Raw genomic sequence first — 15,003 nt, forward strand, 5'->3', positions numbered from 1 at the left:
AGATATCTGTCTGGCCGGGGATCGAACCCGGGACCCTTTGCGCGTCAGACCGGTATGGCGACCGCTCCGCCACACGGGTCGTCAAGGTCGTCAATAATATTACAAATTTCTAAATCATATAAACAGAAACACGCTTCCACTTTAGAGAACCCCACCACATTACAAATTGTTTAACAAACTGTTTAATAGATGAAAACTATATAGTTTGTTGCGATGTGGTACCTCCACATGTGAACCACACCAAAGGTAGAGGAACCTTTAGAATTAACCGATTGAACGTAATAATTCGAACTTAAACTAAAACATAAATTTACTTCGGTAGCAAATGAATGGGCCGTTATTAGAGGTTTCTTAATGAAAGTAATTCTGCTCTAAAAGCAATTAATTCTTCAGTGGAACGTAAATTTGGGTGAATGTAGTTTGCTCGAAATTTCCCTAATGCGTAAATTACACACAGCTAATTAGATTTAAATTATATGTTTTATAAAAAGTTTTATAATTAAACCATCCAAAATATCTTATTATTTATTAAACTACCTATAAATATATTTCATATATATCGAAATGATTTTACGTCAAATTTAAAATATGTGCTCAGAATTCAGGTTCATACAAACCTTATTGCAAATATCATGGAATGTAGAACAAACTTAAGAATTGCTTCATTATGCCAGTAGGGTTGCCTGAGCGAAAATAATCCCAAAGTGGCAGATGTTACATTAATTTTATTGCTTTCTACACTTATAACCTCGCGATAATAAGTGTAGAAATAACACGTAAAGAAGAATCCATAAGAATACTTCAATAGAACAGTATTGTTGAGTACGGGTTTGCAATAAAAACTCCAATTGAATTTTTCTTCCTGTATTTTCTTTTCTTGACCATTTACAATATTCTTCTATTTTCCGGAGCGTGCCGGACCCTATTTCTAGCCACCTTAAGTGGCAAAGTGAGTGTTACAACCGACGGGGGGCTAACGCAGCAGTCGCTCTTATTCCCGTCTCGCTCACTTCCTATAGCCCTCTCTCTCTAACACGCTATCTCGCTCATACATGTCCCTCTCTTTCTATCCTAGGGGTTTTTATATTTTTCCTTTATTTATTTACATAAAACTTATTTCTAATACATAACAAAACGTAATATAACATAAACCTTAACTAAATAACAATTTATGCATTTAAAAAACAATTTATAATCACAACTTAAGACTATTTTATTCGCCGTCCGCAACATCCTCCCCCCGGCGCAGCTCCGTCGTAGCCCTCCCTATCTGGAGGACGGCGAGCTTCACCACGGGCCTCCTGAAGACTCCTCCCCTGGTCCTCACGTCTGCTGAGCGAACGATGCCGTCGGGTCCCTCGTGCACTCGCTCGACGATGCCGCGTGGCCATGTGTTGCGGGGTAGCGTGTTGTCGACCACGATGACCAGGTCGCCGACCCGTAGTTGTCGTGATGCCCTTGTCTCTTGTCCTCGAGGTATCAGCGTCGGCAGGTACTCCTTGACCCACCGCCCCCAGAACTGGTCCGCCAGCGCCTGTGCTTTTCTCCACACGCTGCGGTCGGCTTCCTCGCAGGGTCCCGTCAGCGGCAGCCCGGTCGACGACCCAATCAGGAAGTGGTTGGGGGTTAGTGCTTCTGAGTCGGCGGGATCCACGGAGACGTGCGTGAGTGGCCGAGCGTTGACACAGTACTCGGCCTCCACCAGTAGCGTTTGAAGGACTTCTTCTTTGGGTGACTTCTCGTTCAGTGTGGTGCTCAGCGCGGTCTTGACTGACCGCACGAGCCGCTCCCATGCCCCGCCCATGTGCGGAGCCCCCGGTGGGATGAAACGCCAGCTGGTTCCATACTGTAGACAGAAGTTATGTAGCTCCGGACCCCATGCCCGGTATGCGTTTCGTAGCTCGACGTCAGCACCTCTGAAGTTCGTTGCGTTGTCTGAGAAGATCACCTGTGGCCATCCTCTTCTGGCGGCCATCCTTCGGAGTGCCATAATTGCTGAGTCGGTCGACAGCGATGACACCAATTCCAAATGCACTGCTCGTGTAGTTAAGCAGGTAAACAGTGCGCACCATCTCTTCTCATGTCGGCGCCCAATAGTGACTGTTAGGGGGCCGAAGTAATCCACGCCGCAGTAGTTGAACGGTCGATGCCCTGGACTTGTCCTCTCTTCTGGTAAGTCCCCTCGTGGCGGTGTTTGCGGCGTTGCTTTCCTTATTTTGCAAAATTGACATTCCTTAGCCATTTTTCTTACTGTCGGTCGTAGTCGAAATATAACGTATTTTTGTCGCAGCTCGTTTACGACCCTCTCGTTGTTAGCGTGTCCGGCGTTTCGATGGTAGTCCATCACTAGTAGGCGTGTGAAGGGGTGACCACCATCCAATATTACAGGTCGGTTCGAGTGCGTCGACGTCTTAGAGGCTCCTATTCTGCCTCGGGCCTTCAGTGTTCCTTCTTCGATGACGGGGTCCAACTTCGCTAGTTTACTATGCCGGTGTAAGTGCTGTCCAGCCCGCAGTCTACGTAGATCTTCGCCGAAGGAGTCCTGTTGTGCTTGTCGTATCCACCGCAGCTCGGCGTCTTGTATGTGGGAGACTTCTAACAGCAGGCTTCTGTTCTTTGTTCTTAGCTTCTGTACGTAGAGTTGAACTAGCGCTGTGGCCCTTATGAGTCGTCTGTAGGCGGAGAACCTCGTTATGTCCGGCAGGCAGCCCATGCGGTCCGTGATGTCGTCTGTGGTGATGGTGTACGCCGCCTCTTCTGAAGTGTCACTGCTTGTAGCTTCGGTAGGCCATTCCTCCTCTGGTAAGCCCAGGAATGACGGCCCGGTGAACCATCGGTCGGCGCCAGTGATCCTCTTCGTTTCGATTCGCGTGGCGTCGTCGGCTACGTTGTCGGCCGTGGGCACCCATCGCCAATCTTCCACCTGGGACAGCTCGCCTATCTCCGCCAGTCGATGCGCCACGAACGGTGTGTACTTCTTCTTATCGTTCCTTATCCAATGAAGTACCGTCTTGGAGTCCGTCCAGTAGTAGACTCGCCCTGGTTTCCATTCGTGTTCCTTCAGGATGGTGCTCGCCATACGCGCCCCGATGAGTGCTGCCTGTAGCTCCAACCTGGGAATCGTGAGTAACTTCAACGGCGCCACCTTAGCCTTGCCCATGACTTGTACAACTTCCACGGTGCCATCCTTATGGGTGATCCTCCAATACGCCGTGGTCGCGTAGGCCTGTTCACTCGCGTCGTTGAATATGTGCAGCTGTAGCTCTGAGCTCGGAGTCATGTCGCGGCTGTAGCAACGTGGTAAGGCCAAGTTCGAGATGTCTTGTAGTCCGGCGACCCATTGCTGGAACTCTTCGGCTTCCTCCCTAGGTAGCTCTTCATCCCAGCCGACCTTCTTGACCCATAGTTGCTGTAGCAATATCTTCCCGGTGATCGTGTACTGGCTTACGAGGCCCAGGGGATCGTAGATTGACATGACGGCGCTCAGTGCTTCACGCTTGGTCGGTGCTCGCTGTTGACACTTGACTTCGGTGGGGACCCTCTTAATGTCCGTATTGAAGCCTATGGTGTCTTCGCTCGGGTTCCACCTTAGTCCCAGGGTCTTCTCCGACTGGTGTGTCGTCAGTTGCACGTTGACATTCTTCGATTTCTTCGTGTCGGGAATACTCGCGAGGACAGCTGGGCTATTGGAGTTCCATCCCCGCAGATTGAAGCTGGCTTGTTCGTGTACATGAATGACGTCCCTTATGACCTTTATAGCTTCCTCTTCTGACTGAAAGCTATCTAAATAGTCGTCCATGTAATGGCGTTCCCTTATGGCTCGCGCAGCTTCCGGGTATCCCTCTTCGTAATCGGCGGCATTCTTGTTTCTCACGCTGTGAGCGAGGTACGGCGAACTCGAGGCCCCAAATATCATTGACGTCATCTTGTACTTGCGCGGGGCTTCACTGGACTCGTCCCGCCACAGGAACATCTGGGCTGGTTGATCTTCGCTACGTATCTTCACTCGGAGGAACATTTCTTCTATGTCCGCCGTCACCGCGATCTTCTTTTCGCGGAAACCAAACAGGATCTTAATCAGAGACGCCAACAGGTCGGGCCCCTCCAGCAGGTAGTCGTTCAAGCTGACTCCGTTAATCTTGGCCGCTGCGTCGAATACCATTCGTATCTTGTTTGGCTTGTTAATGTTGACAACCGCGAAGTGAGGTAAGTACCACTTGACGTTACTTCTTTCTTCGTTGCCGTCGCATGCTTCTGCGTAACCCTTCTTCAGCAGGTTAGCCACTTGAGCGCTGTATTCCTTCTTGAATGTGGGCTCATTTTCCATCTTCTTTTCCAATGTGCGTAACCTCTTGTATGCTTGCTCGTAGCTGTCGGGGAGTGTGGGGTTGTCAGTCTTCCACGGTAGACCCACTTCGAAGTGTCCGTCCTTCCGTCTGGCGGTCGCCTCGAAGATGTCGCTGGCCCTCTTGTCGTACTTGTTAATCTTCTCTTTCGTAGATACGCCGAGCGAGTCCACGTCGAAATGCGACTCGACGAGCTTCTGTAACTGTATGTCGCCCGTGCAGACGTGAAGCACGGCCGCCTGGTCCTGGTAGACGAACCTCCTAGGTACCGACCCATGTAGAACCCATCCCAGCTTTGTTCTTGATGCGGCAGGTTCGTTCTTCTTGCCGGCGCGCAGCTGTCGGGACACTATTAAGTGCCAATTGTCGGTGCCTATTAGTATGCGAGGTCGAGCTTCTCCCGTGCTGATTTTCTCCCTTACGACTCGCAGGTGTGCATACCGCTCCAGGTTCTGAGGTACGCGCTGATGATGCAATTGAAGTCCCTTCACCGTGCGGGCTGTCACGGAGTATGCTTCATGTTCGTGTAGACCTTTGATTTGAATCTTGACCGCCTTGCTGTCGATTCTTCTTTGTTCATTGATACCTCTTATGTTTAGAGGTTGGTTCGGTCCGCCGCTGGTGAGGTGACTTGCCAATTCTTCATCTATAAGGGTTACCGTAGACCCCTCGTCCAGGAGGGCGTGCGTCCTTATCTCCCCCCGTGGACCGCTGAGTTTTACTTCACATGTCTTCAATAGCACCGCTCTTGGTGCCACCTTTGATGTGACGCTCATGACCGCTGCGGGTGCACCCTGATCTGTGCACTCAGAAGTCTCCACCCTCCTGGCGGGCTCTGCAGTCTTGTGTAGGATGGCGTGATGCTGCATGCTACACCCGTCGACTCCGCACGGCTTCGCTCTGCATGTGGTTCTACTGTGTCTTCGTGTCATGCACTTGAAGCATAACCGCTGTTCCTTCGCCCAATTCCACCTGTCGTTGATGGTGAGTTCCTTCAGCTGAGGGCACTTCGGAGTGTGATGGCTTGTAGACTGGCATCGTAGACAGCTAGGTGCTCGCTCTTCACGCGTCGATTCACTCGTAGAATAGACCTTCTCCCGAGGTGCTGTCCTCCTTACTGGCCTCTCCCCTCTGAGAAGCCCCGGAGCGCTGTTCCTCGCCGTGTGCGTGTAGCGTAGTACCCTGTCTGCTTCACCCATCAGGAACTCCGAGAGTATTGTGATTTCGTCGCTGTATGCAATCTTCCCTTCGTTGATCGCCGCGTATTCCGCCCATTTGCTCACCAGGTGAGGGCTTAGCTTCTCCATTACATCCCTTATCAGTAATGGATTTCGTAGATAACCACGGTGGTCCACACTCTTCATAGTGTAGACGACGTTCTGTAACTTGATGGCCAATTCATTCAATTCGCTGCTGGAGTTGCCGACCTTGGGGAGTCTCTTCAGTTCTTCCATTGCTTTATCGAAGATATATTCAGGTCGACCGTATTTCATTTCTAGCGTCTTCATTATGCTGTCCGGGTGAGTCGCCGTGTACAGTTGAGAGAGCACTGTCTCTCTCGCTTCCCCACGGAGACTGTTTCGAAGCCGCAATAAATTTTCTGTGGCGCTGAATTTGTAGAGACGCGTCGAATCTTCTACTGCTGCTTTGAAGGGTAGCCACTCCATGACGGACCCGGAGAATGCTGGGAGCTCCGACGTTTGCCGCGGCGGGGGTCGTACGTGCATCATCTTCTCTAAGGCGTTTGCTAATTGTTCGATGCCCCTTCCCCTCTGCCGAGGCCGTTCCTCCCCCCGTACTTCTAACGGGGGAGGTAGGACCTCCTGTTCCCTGTGTACTTGCGTTCCGGCGTGTTCGTGGCTCTTGTTCACCCAGTCGTGTATCCTTTCTTGGTCGCAGATAGTTTCCCCCCCCTCTTCCGCTTCGATCGCAGAGATTTCCGCTTCTAGCCGCTTCTTTACTAGCGTCTTCTTAAGTTGTATTCTTCTTTCTTCTAATTCAGCTAGCTCCTTTTCCGCTTCGTATTCGACTAGCCTAACTCGTGCCGCGACGCTGACCGACGAACGATGCGAACGTATACTGGGCGCCGCGCTATATGCCGGAGACGTGGGCCGGCATATAGGCGACTTGGAGCGCGACGGTATCTCTTGCGACGTGGGGTGCTCGGGGTGTGCGGTGCTACGTACAGGTGAGCGCTCGAGGACCCTTCCTGGTGGGATCCTCCCGACGGATGTACCGGCGGGCGTCCCGGTGAGGACTGCGGTCGATGGCGATCTCGGCGATTCTTCATATATACGGTGGAACAGCCCCCGCCCACCTGGCGGAGGGTGCTCCGATTCGCCGATGCCGGACTCGGAGTGGGTCTTCTTGCTTCGTGTGTTCATTGTAGGCGCGCTGGTTGCTTCTTTTTTCTGTATCCGCCGATCGAAGGACCAATGTTGAGTACGGGTTTGCAATAAAAACTCCAATTGAATTTTTCTTCCTGTATTTTCTTTTCTTGACCATTTACAATATTCTTCTATTTTCCGGAGCGTGCCGGACCCTATTTCTAGCCACCTTAAGTGGCAAAGTGAGTGTTACAACCGACGGGGGGCTAACGCAGCAGTCGCTCTTATTCCCGTCTCGCTCACTTCCTATAGCCCTCTCTCTCTAACACGCTATCTCGCTCATACATGTCCCTCTCTTTCTATCCTAGGGGTTTTTATATTTTTCCTTTATTTATTTACATAAAACTTATTTCTAATACATAACAAAACGTAATATAACATAAACCTTAACTAAATAACAATTTATGCATTTAAAAAACAATTTATAATCACAACTTAAGACTATTTTATTCGCCGTCCGCAACAAGTATATAAACTCATTATTTAGATATCTGTCTGTAAAATCCGAAACATTATCAAAGCACTTGTCTCAGAGATAACCAATCGTGTTATTACGTCCTACAAGCATACTATTATTTTAATAAAAATAACTTGTTTATACATCACACATCACAATCACGATTATCATTAATTATATGAAGTTCAAAAGACACGATTATAATTAGAGACTATTATACAATAGACCCGACCTTATAAAATATATAGTCCAACACCTCATATATTATTTAAATGTGCCATGCGTCAAACCATGCCGCAGAACATGCAAAAAATTATACAAACATACATTTAACACAAGTATACCTTTCAATAATAATAAAACCATTTCTTTCCGCAGTCAGGTATAAATCAAACACATCCTAAGGCACCTAACAACCCTGCACACAAGATTTAATAGGACACATTTGTTGAATCACCGCACTGCGATCAGAATTAATTCAAGCTCTGTACACAGTTCGAATCGTGTGATTATACGTAACATCTCTAGAAAATTTTCCCGCTACCCTCCCTAAATTACCCTTTCATGACAGTCCCTTCAACATTATATTGTTTGGAGGGTATCGTACAACGGCAATTTACTTTAGAGGTCCGGACCTACTCGGCATTCTAAAGGGCCGGACCTACTCGGCATTCTAAAGGGCCGGGAGCTACTCCGCATTCTGCTGAAATTATAGAGGTGAGGATAGCATGCGAGGCTCTGAATTATCTTGATTTATAAACAGGTTTTTCCGACAATATATATTCCGATAATAAAAATAATGGAGTGTTTAATGCGGCCATTAATTTAGCTGTGTCAAAACTTTTATTCAGAATTATTTTTATTGTTAGCTTATGTACGTTAAATTTTAAATTGTTGCATGTTTATAATAAAAATAAGATTTTTTTTTGCGAAAGATAGGTGTTAGCATAAAGAAATGTTTTAAAATAGAAAGTAAGTGTACTTATTAAATTTAAGTATTTTTCCTTTTTCCTAACGTTATAAGCACTTAATTTCTAGAAATAAAAGAGGAACCTCTTAAATAATGATTATTTAATTCTTAATACAAAATTAACAAATGTGAACAAAATGATATCAGAATCTATACAAAAAGTAAAAGTACGTAATAAAGTAATGTTGTCTGCCTTAATCTGATGTTGTATGAAGTCGATGATGGCCACTTGTGACGGAGTTGTGAAGTCTTTACGCAGATGCTGTACAAGAAAATATTTTGTTAATACACCACTCACACTAATAAACAATTTCACTTCGATTATTGAGTAGTCATCGTCGAAACTTATTAAAATCATCGAAAATTATTAAAAGTCGTCGTCGTCAACCAATTACTGTACACTGCTGGGCACAGGGCTCTTTTCAGTGAGAAGGGTTCAGGCCATAGGCGCTGACTAAATGCAAACTGACTTCACAAATCTTTGAACTTTTTTTATATAAAACACCCAGGCGCGTAGGTTCTCTTACTAATATTTCTGTCATCGAAAGTAAATGATCATTATTTTGTGGATTCGAACCGCGCACTCCCCGTTGAAGAGTCTGATTTTCAACGAAAATCAGACTCTTCAACTTCTCACTGCTTTTTTAAAGAAACTACTTATTAAACTATGAGATATGGATATCTATTTAACTTATAATACATTTTTTCTTTTTATAATAAGCTATTTGTTTGAAATCAATAACAGTTCCAAAAATGGTATGTTATTGTTAGATAACCTAGATGATTAATTACTTAAACAAATTATATTATTTGTATTTTGAGTAACCTTTAGGTATGTAAGCATGTTTAACACTTGGCAAGTCACCAATCTAACGAGCGGAGACTGCCAACATTTTAATTGTAGATGTCGGAAGAAAATCACATTAGTGTTCCCTTAATCATCTCTATTGTTGCCAGCTATGGCATGTATATAAATTCTAGACAACATATGTGTGGTACATATTTTTAAGTATAGTTTAACATATTTTTAAAGTAAATATAAGTAAATATTAATGAATTGCACAAATAAATCGCAATAAAAATGTCGTTAACACATCTGGGGAACATCCCCACGAATATTATTTTGCGAGCTAGATATGGGCGGGTTGAATAATATCGATAAGATATTTGAATGTATATTTCAGTCAAAAACTAACATCATTAACCTTCCTTAACACATAATTTTTTTCGGCCGATAGTAGAGTCGTACACTTCAGGAGGGTGTAGGACCGCCCTTACTTCATCTGCCATTCTGTACATATATGCTGTACTGCGTCCGTATTGGCCATTAACTGTTGCTTTGTTTCCTTCCTTTTTTAAATTTATACGATCTGAAACAACGAACCTTCAACCGGTGGTGGTGCTGCCGCTGGTTCCGGTGCCGGCGCCGGCGCAGGCGCTGGAGCTGGGGCTACAATAACCATAATAATGACAATGAGATATATTTTAATTTTGTAAAAATAGGTTATCCGGCTTTTAAGCACCTCAGTACTAAGAGAACAAGAGAAACTTTACCTTCAGCTGGAGCTGGAGCAGGAGCAGGAGCGGCTTCTGGAGCTGGAGCAGGCGCTGGAGCCGGAGCTGGAGCAGGAGCTGGAGCACCTGGAATCATGCCAAATATTTTAAAGTGTATATTATATATAAGTGTATATTATGTAAGTATATTTACGACTGTCCCCTTCATGAGAAGTCACTTGAAGCATCTACTCCGACACCATAAATTTTATCACATTTGGCCTACAATCCTATCCTATTTAAACATATAGAAAACGGATATTTGTATTACATTTATATGAAATATATACAATTGATTTATGATTATAAAACAAGTAATGCATTAAGTCGTAACAGTTCACGGGACCTATTTACATTGTCAAGAGATATGTTCAGGATTCCTATACATTACGTCATACTGATATTTTACAGTCAACCAATCTGAATTAGCTATAGGACCCTCTTCTAATGCATCTAATTCTAACCTACTTCTAATAGCAAAACTATGAATTTATGATAATCCCGCTCAGTGCAATCACAACATACAAGCAGATATTATTTGTGATTGTAACGTACCGGCTTTGTTACACGCCAGTCGATTAACTGAATAATAAGCAATCTATTGTTAGCGAGATGCGATGACCATACAAGATTATGTTCACAGTTTACATTCAAATTAACGTTTTTGAACATAAAACCTTCTGCCGGCGGAGCAGGGGCTGGAGCGGGTGCCGCGGGAGCCGGAGCTGGGGCACCTAGTAAATAATAAAATATGTAACTACCACATGATCTCTCAGCCAATAAATGAAGTTTTTTATTATACAATTATGTGTTGTAAAAGATATAATTGAATTGTTATTATTAAATTAATGTTTACCAAATCTGGCGGCACATTATATCAACCATAGCCATTCCTTCTTTCATTCAACTCTTTCGTCCGCATTTTCACGACACGATTTTATGATGCACGTCGTAGATTAATCGTGTAGAAAACGATAATAATTGTACTACATTTATATGCAATACATACAATTAATATATGAATATAAAACAAGTAATTAAGCATTAAGTCGTAACAGTTCACGGGACCTATTTACATTGTCAAGAGCGATGTTTATAATTCCGATATATTACGTCATACTGATAACACCAGCGATAATAATTATGGTACTCTTCTAATGCTTATAATTCTAACCTGCTTCTAATATCAAAACTATGATTTTATGATAATCCCGCACAGTACAATCACAACATATTAGTAGATATTTGTGATTGTATAACGTAACGGCTTTGTTACACGCCGGTCGATTAACTGAACAAGCAAGCTATTGTTAGCGAGATGCGATGACCATACACGATTATGTTCACAGTTTACATTCAAATTAACGTTTTTGAATATAAAACCTTCTGCCGGAGGAGTGGGGGCTGGGGCGGGAGCCGCGTGCGGCGGTGCTGGGGCACCTAGTAAATAATAAAATATGTAACTACTACATCATCTCTCAGCCAATAAATGGCGTATTTGTATTACCGCTACTAGAGAGGTGCCGATTATACAATTTTGTGTTCGCCTAAAAAAATATAATGAAATGATTATTATTAAATTTCTACGAAATCTACGTGTTCCACCATTGTCAACCTTTCTTTCATTCATCTCTCTCTTCTTTCATTCATTTCTTTCATCACCAATCTTCACGACATAATTTAGTGATTCATGTCGTGGATTTCCACGACACAACATCGACGTACGAATACGTAGGACGCGACATGCAACATGCCACTCCATATGCAACTCCATATCATATGTGTTTTAGCCGTAACTTGTAATCCTGAAAGGTTTGAACCGCAAAGCAGTAACGCAAGCACAATTAACTAAGATGTTAGTATGTGTAAGGTGCTTAATAATTTACCATAGTTACCTTAATGTTGTGCTTTACTACTGTTCCTGTTCTCATGGATATCGTAGAGAACTACTGGGAGGGTAACTCAGGAATTGGGTAACCTTACAAGATAAATAAATATAATTCGCATAGCGCCTGCCTTCCAACCAAGGCCTATCCAACAAAAGAATGTAATGAAAGAACGACTTTGTTGTTCCATATCAGTCAGTAGAAGAAGATTCAAAAATTTAAAAAACAAACCTGTAAAAAAGTTAGAAGTATATATTTGAAGTCTGTATGAAGAACTAAAACTTTTTCAATTAGCACAAAAGAAGTAAAAATACAAAAAATCGATCTTAGGTAACATAATAAAAACGAGTAGCTGAAACAAACAGAACTTGATCTGGCGACGAAGGATGATCATTGCGAACCTTTGCAGATGGTCGTTATGTAATGTCAATAATACTAATGTATTGCACAGCTTTCAAAGTTAAGATAAGCCTTGCGCAATTCGCAGTGCCTTGAAACACTTAACAACCTTCGGCTGGTGGAGCGGCTGGAGCGTCGGCAGGTGGCGCTGCGGGCGAAGGTGCTGGTGCTCCTGTTGTACGCCAGGAAAAAGTCAATAAACCAGTAAATGTCAAAAGACTTATCGAAAAGACATAAACAAAAGACAATATAAAGTAAAGAGACAAATTGGGTTATTTTAACAACTTTAACAACAATGTTTTAGCATTTCATGAGAATTTATGTCAACACAAGCCAATGTAATGGTTGATAAGAGTTTTACAACAACAAAGGATGAAATATCTTGTTGATGAAATTAAATGAACAATATGCATAACTTTGTAAGTTAACATTTGATGCATAGTATATGTTTTTATAGTTGTAGGGACAGTATTGTTATGAATAGGATAAATTTACAACTCCATAACATAGAGATGTTAGAACACCAACCAAGGCGGGATATATGAGTCAGATAATAATGATTCCTTGTTAGCAGAATTCTGTCAATAAACTGAAGATATGAAAGGAGTACATTATATATACAAATATGTTGATGACCGATAACATAGAACATAGAAAAATGTGAACAGCAACAGACTAGTACAAACAGTAATTTTAGCACATTTTATTTGGACATAAAATGACCTTCCGCTGGAGGTGCTGCTGGAGCGTCTCCTGGTGCAGCTGGTGCTGGTGCCGGGGCTCCTGTATTTATGCATGGTGTTAGAGATTTTAAAAATGCCTTAATCAGTTAACTCCTGATATGTCCTGACCATCGTCAGAATTGTACATTGATTTTTCATTACTCTTAAAACTCTTTAGTTTAGAGTAAGATGTCAAACCTATTTTATATTATATACGCGTAAAATAAAAACAGATCGACCAATTTATTTTTGAAATAGATAGGCACAAAATATTTGACTCTTGTAAGGTATTTCGAATAAAATCAATCATGTGCCGCACATCTGTCGCTTAGACTACAATTGAACGCAAGAAAGCAGCGGCTAATGCGACTGCTCTGTAGCTAAGCGTAAGGTAGCTTACGCAACAATCGCTCACAAACAGTAGCCAATGGTCAGATAGCCTAAAGTAGTAATTAATGTTATTAGTTTACCTTCTGCAGGTGGTGCCGCGGGAGCACCTTCAGCCGGAGGTGCGGCAGGAGCTGCTCCTTCAGCGGGCGGAGCCGCTCCTTCAGCAGGAGGTGCACCGCCCTCTGCCGGAGGTGCTTGACCCTCACCTTGTTCCTGGTTAGTTTAAAAACTACATTAGGTATCTACAGGTACCTTAGATACACAATGCGATCAGCATAAGCTAGCACGATATCTACAGCTGTTTTAGTTGCTCACTGAATATGAAGAAAATTTAAATCAACTAAGTTTTTAACGAGTCAAATAAAGCTAAAAGCATGATGAAGTAACATTCTATTCAAAGCATAATGAGAGTTATAATAATAGGGAATAATATTATAGCATACCGCATACTAAGAAGAAACTTGTATTTTTAAAGTTATACGCTATAAAATTTCACATGTTGTATAGTTTTAATAGGGTCATAATTTTAGAGGTTTTAGTAAAGCCATGATAGTAGTGTTAAAAAACTGAGTACCATTAGGACTACATTATTATTAATCGCCCATAAAAATATCACCTTTAATTAAAATAAGACCAATACGGTAAGACGGTGACATGCTTCGTTATTAATACTAAAAAGAGACGTTAAAACGTTAAAAGAAAACACTCTTACGCCATTTTAACGAACCGGAGCTATATTTAACGAGAGAGAACATTATATTTAATGTATAAAAATAAATTTTGAAAATTAAAGCAAGTTAACGAGATTGGCGTGTCACTCGTTCAACATTATTCGAAAATAAGTTTATTCAGATCCGTTTAATTAAAGCCACAATGAATATTAATAGATTAATTAACGGACGAAATATACGGGGCTGCTTAATCGTGAAAATTGAACAATTTATGCCTGCGGCGTTACTCGTAAGGCCTTGAAGGGAGGTAATATACATGCGGTAGCCCGCGGCGGCGAATGTTGTGAACTGTCACCGCTCGTCGGTAGCGATTGCTGGCGACTGTCGCCAACCATAGTAGCGTTTCGTCGGCGACCGATAACCGGCGACTACCACCAACCGTAGTAGCGTTTCGTCGGCGACCGATAACCGGCGACTACCACCAACCGTAGTAGCGTTTCGTCGGCGACCGATAACCGGCGACTACCACCAACCGTAGTAGCGTTTCGTCGGCGACCGATAACCGGCGACTACCACCAACCGTAGTAGCGTTTCGTCGGCGACCGATAAACGGCGACTACCACCAACCGTAGTAGCGTTTCGTTGCCGACACATAACCGGCGACGGTTACCGATTGTCGCAGACTAGCGCGGCACGTCGCGTGTCGCCAGTGCGAGCTGCCGCTCATATATTAGCTCGCTAGTCGCTAGTGTGTTACCTCCCTTAGATTAATTCCGGCACTTGAAAGGGATTCAAAATTATAAAGTGCAAAAGCCACGTGTTTCCTATTTAAGTACACATTTTAGATATCTGACGTAATAATACGAAATCTAATATTAACAGCATAATTTGAAACCTAATCCAATTATCATTAGTGTTGCCTTACAACACGAATGATAAATGTACCTTTTAAAATTGTATCCATACCCCTGTATATTAAATGATCTCAGTTAAATAGTAATTTTCAACTCAAATCCGTTTATGAAATTATATATTTTAATCGAATATTGCCGCGAAGTTTAAATGGTGGAATTGTGGAATTAACGAACATGAGACTGACATTATTTAATTTATCTGTAATGTTAAAGCAGCTGAAAAGTTTAATTTGCGAATTCGATGTTACGTGACGATATTAATTGCTTTTCGATATGTTATAAAGCCTATCTGTGAGCAAAAGCGTGA

At 43.2% G+C, this 15,003-nt stretch overlaps 1 protein-coding gene across 1 annotated transcript; it reads right to left on the reverse strand.

The window, feature by feature from the left end:
• Positions 1 to 7,579: 7,579 nt before the first annotated feature.
• LOC140751716 (uncharacterized) lies at positions 7,580 to 14,177 on the reverse strand. Its single transcript, XM_073085741.1, has 9 exons — positions 14,070 to 14,177; positions 13,192 to 13,353; positions 12,723 to 12,782; positions 12,109 to 12,171; positions 10,392 to 10,448; positions 9,715 to 9,801; positions 9,545 to 9,610; positions 8,317 to 8,422; positions 7,580 to 7,608 (listed from the first exon to the last, which is right to left on the reverse strand). Exons 1-9 carry the CDS (start codon positions 14,175 to 14,177, stop codon positions 7,580 to 7,582), a joined length of 738 nt encoding a protein of 245 aa, XP_072941842.1.
• Between the last annotated feature and the right edge of the window lie 826 nt (positions 14,178 to 15,003).

This window comes from Epargyreus clarus, unplaced genomic scaffold (genome assembly GCF_041222505.1).
Source record: "Epargyreus clarus isolate Ecla_fem2 unplaced genomic scaffold, WU_Ecla_fem_2.2 ptg000023l, whole genome shotgun sequence".
NCBI classification, from domain to species: domain Eukaryota; kingdom Metazoa; phylum Arthropoda; class Insecta; order Lepidoptera; family Hesperiidae; genus Epargyreus; species Epargyreus clarus.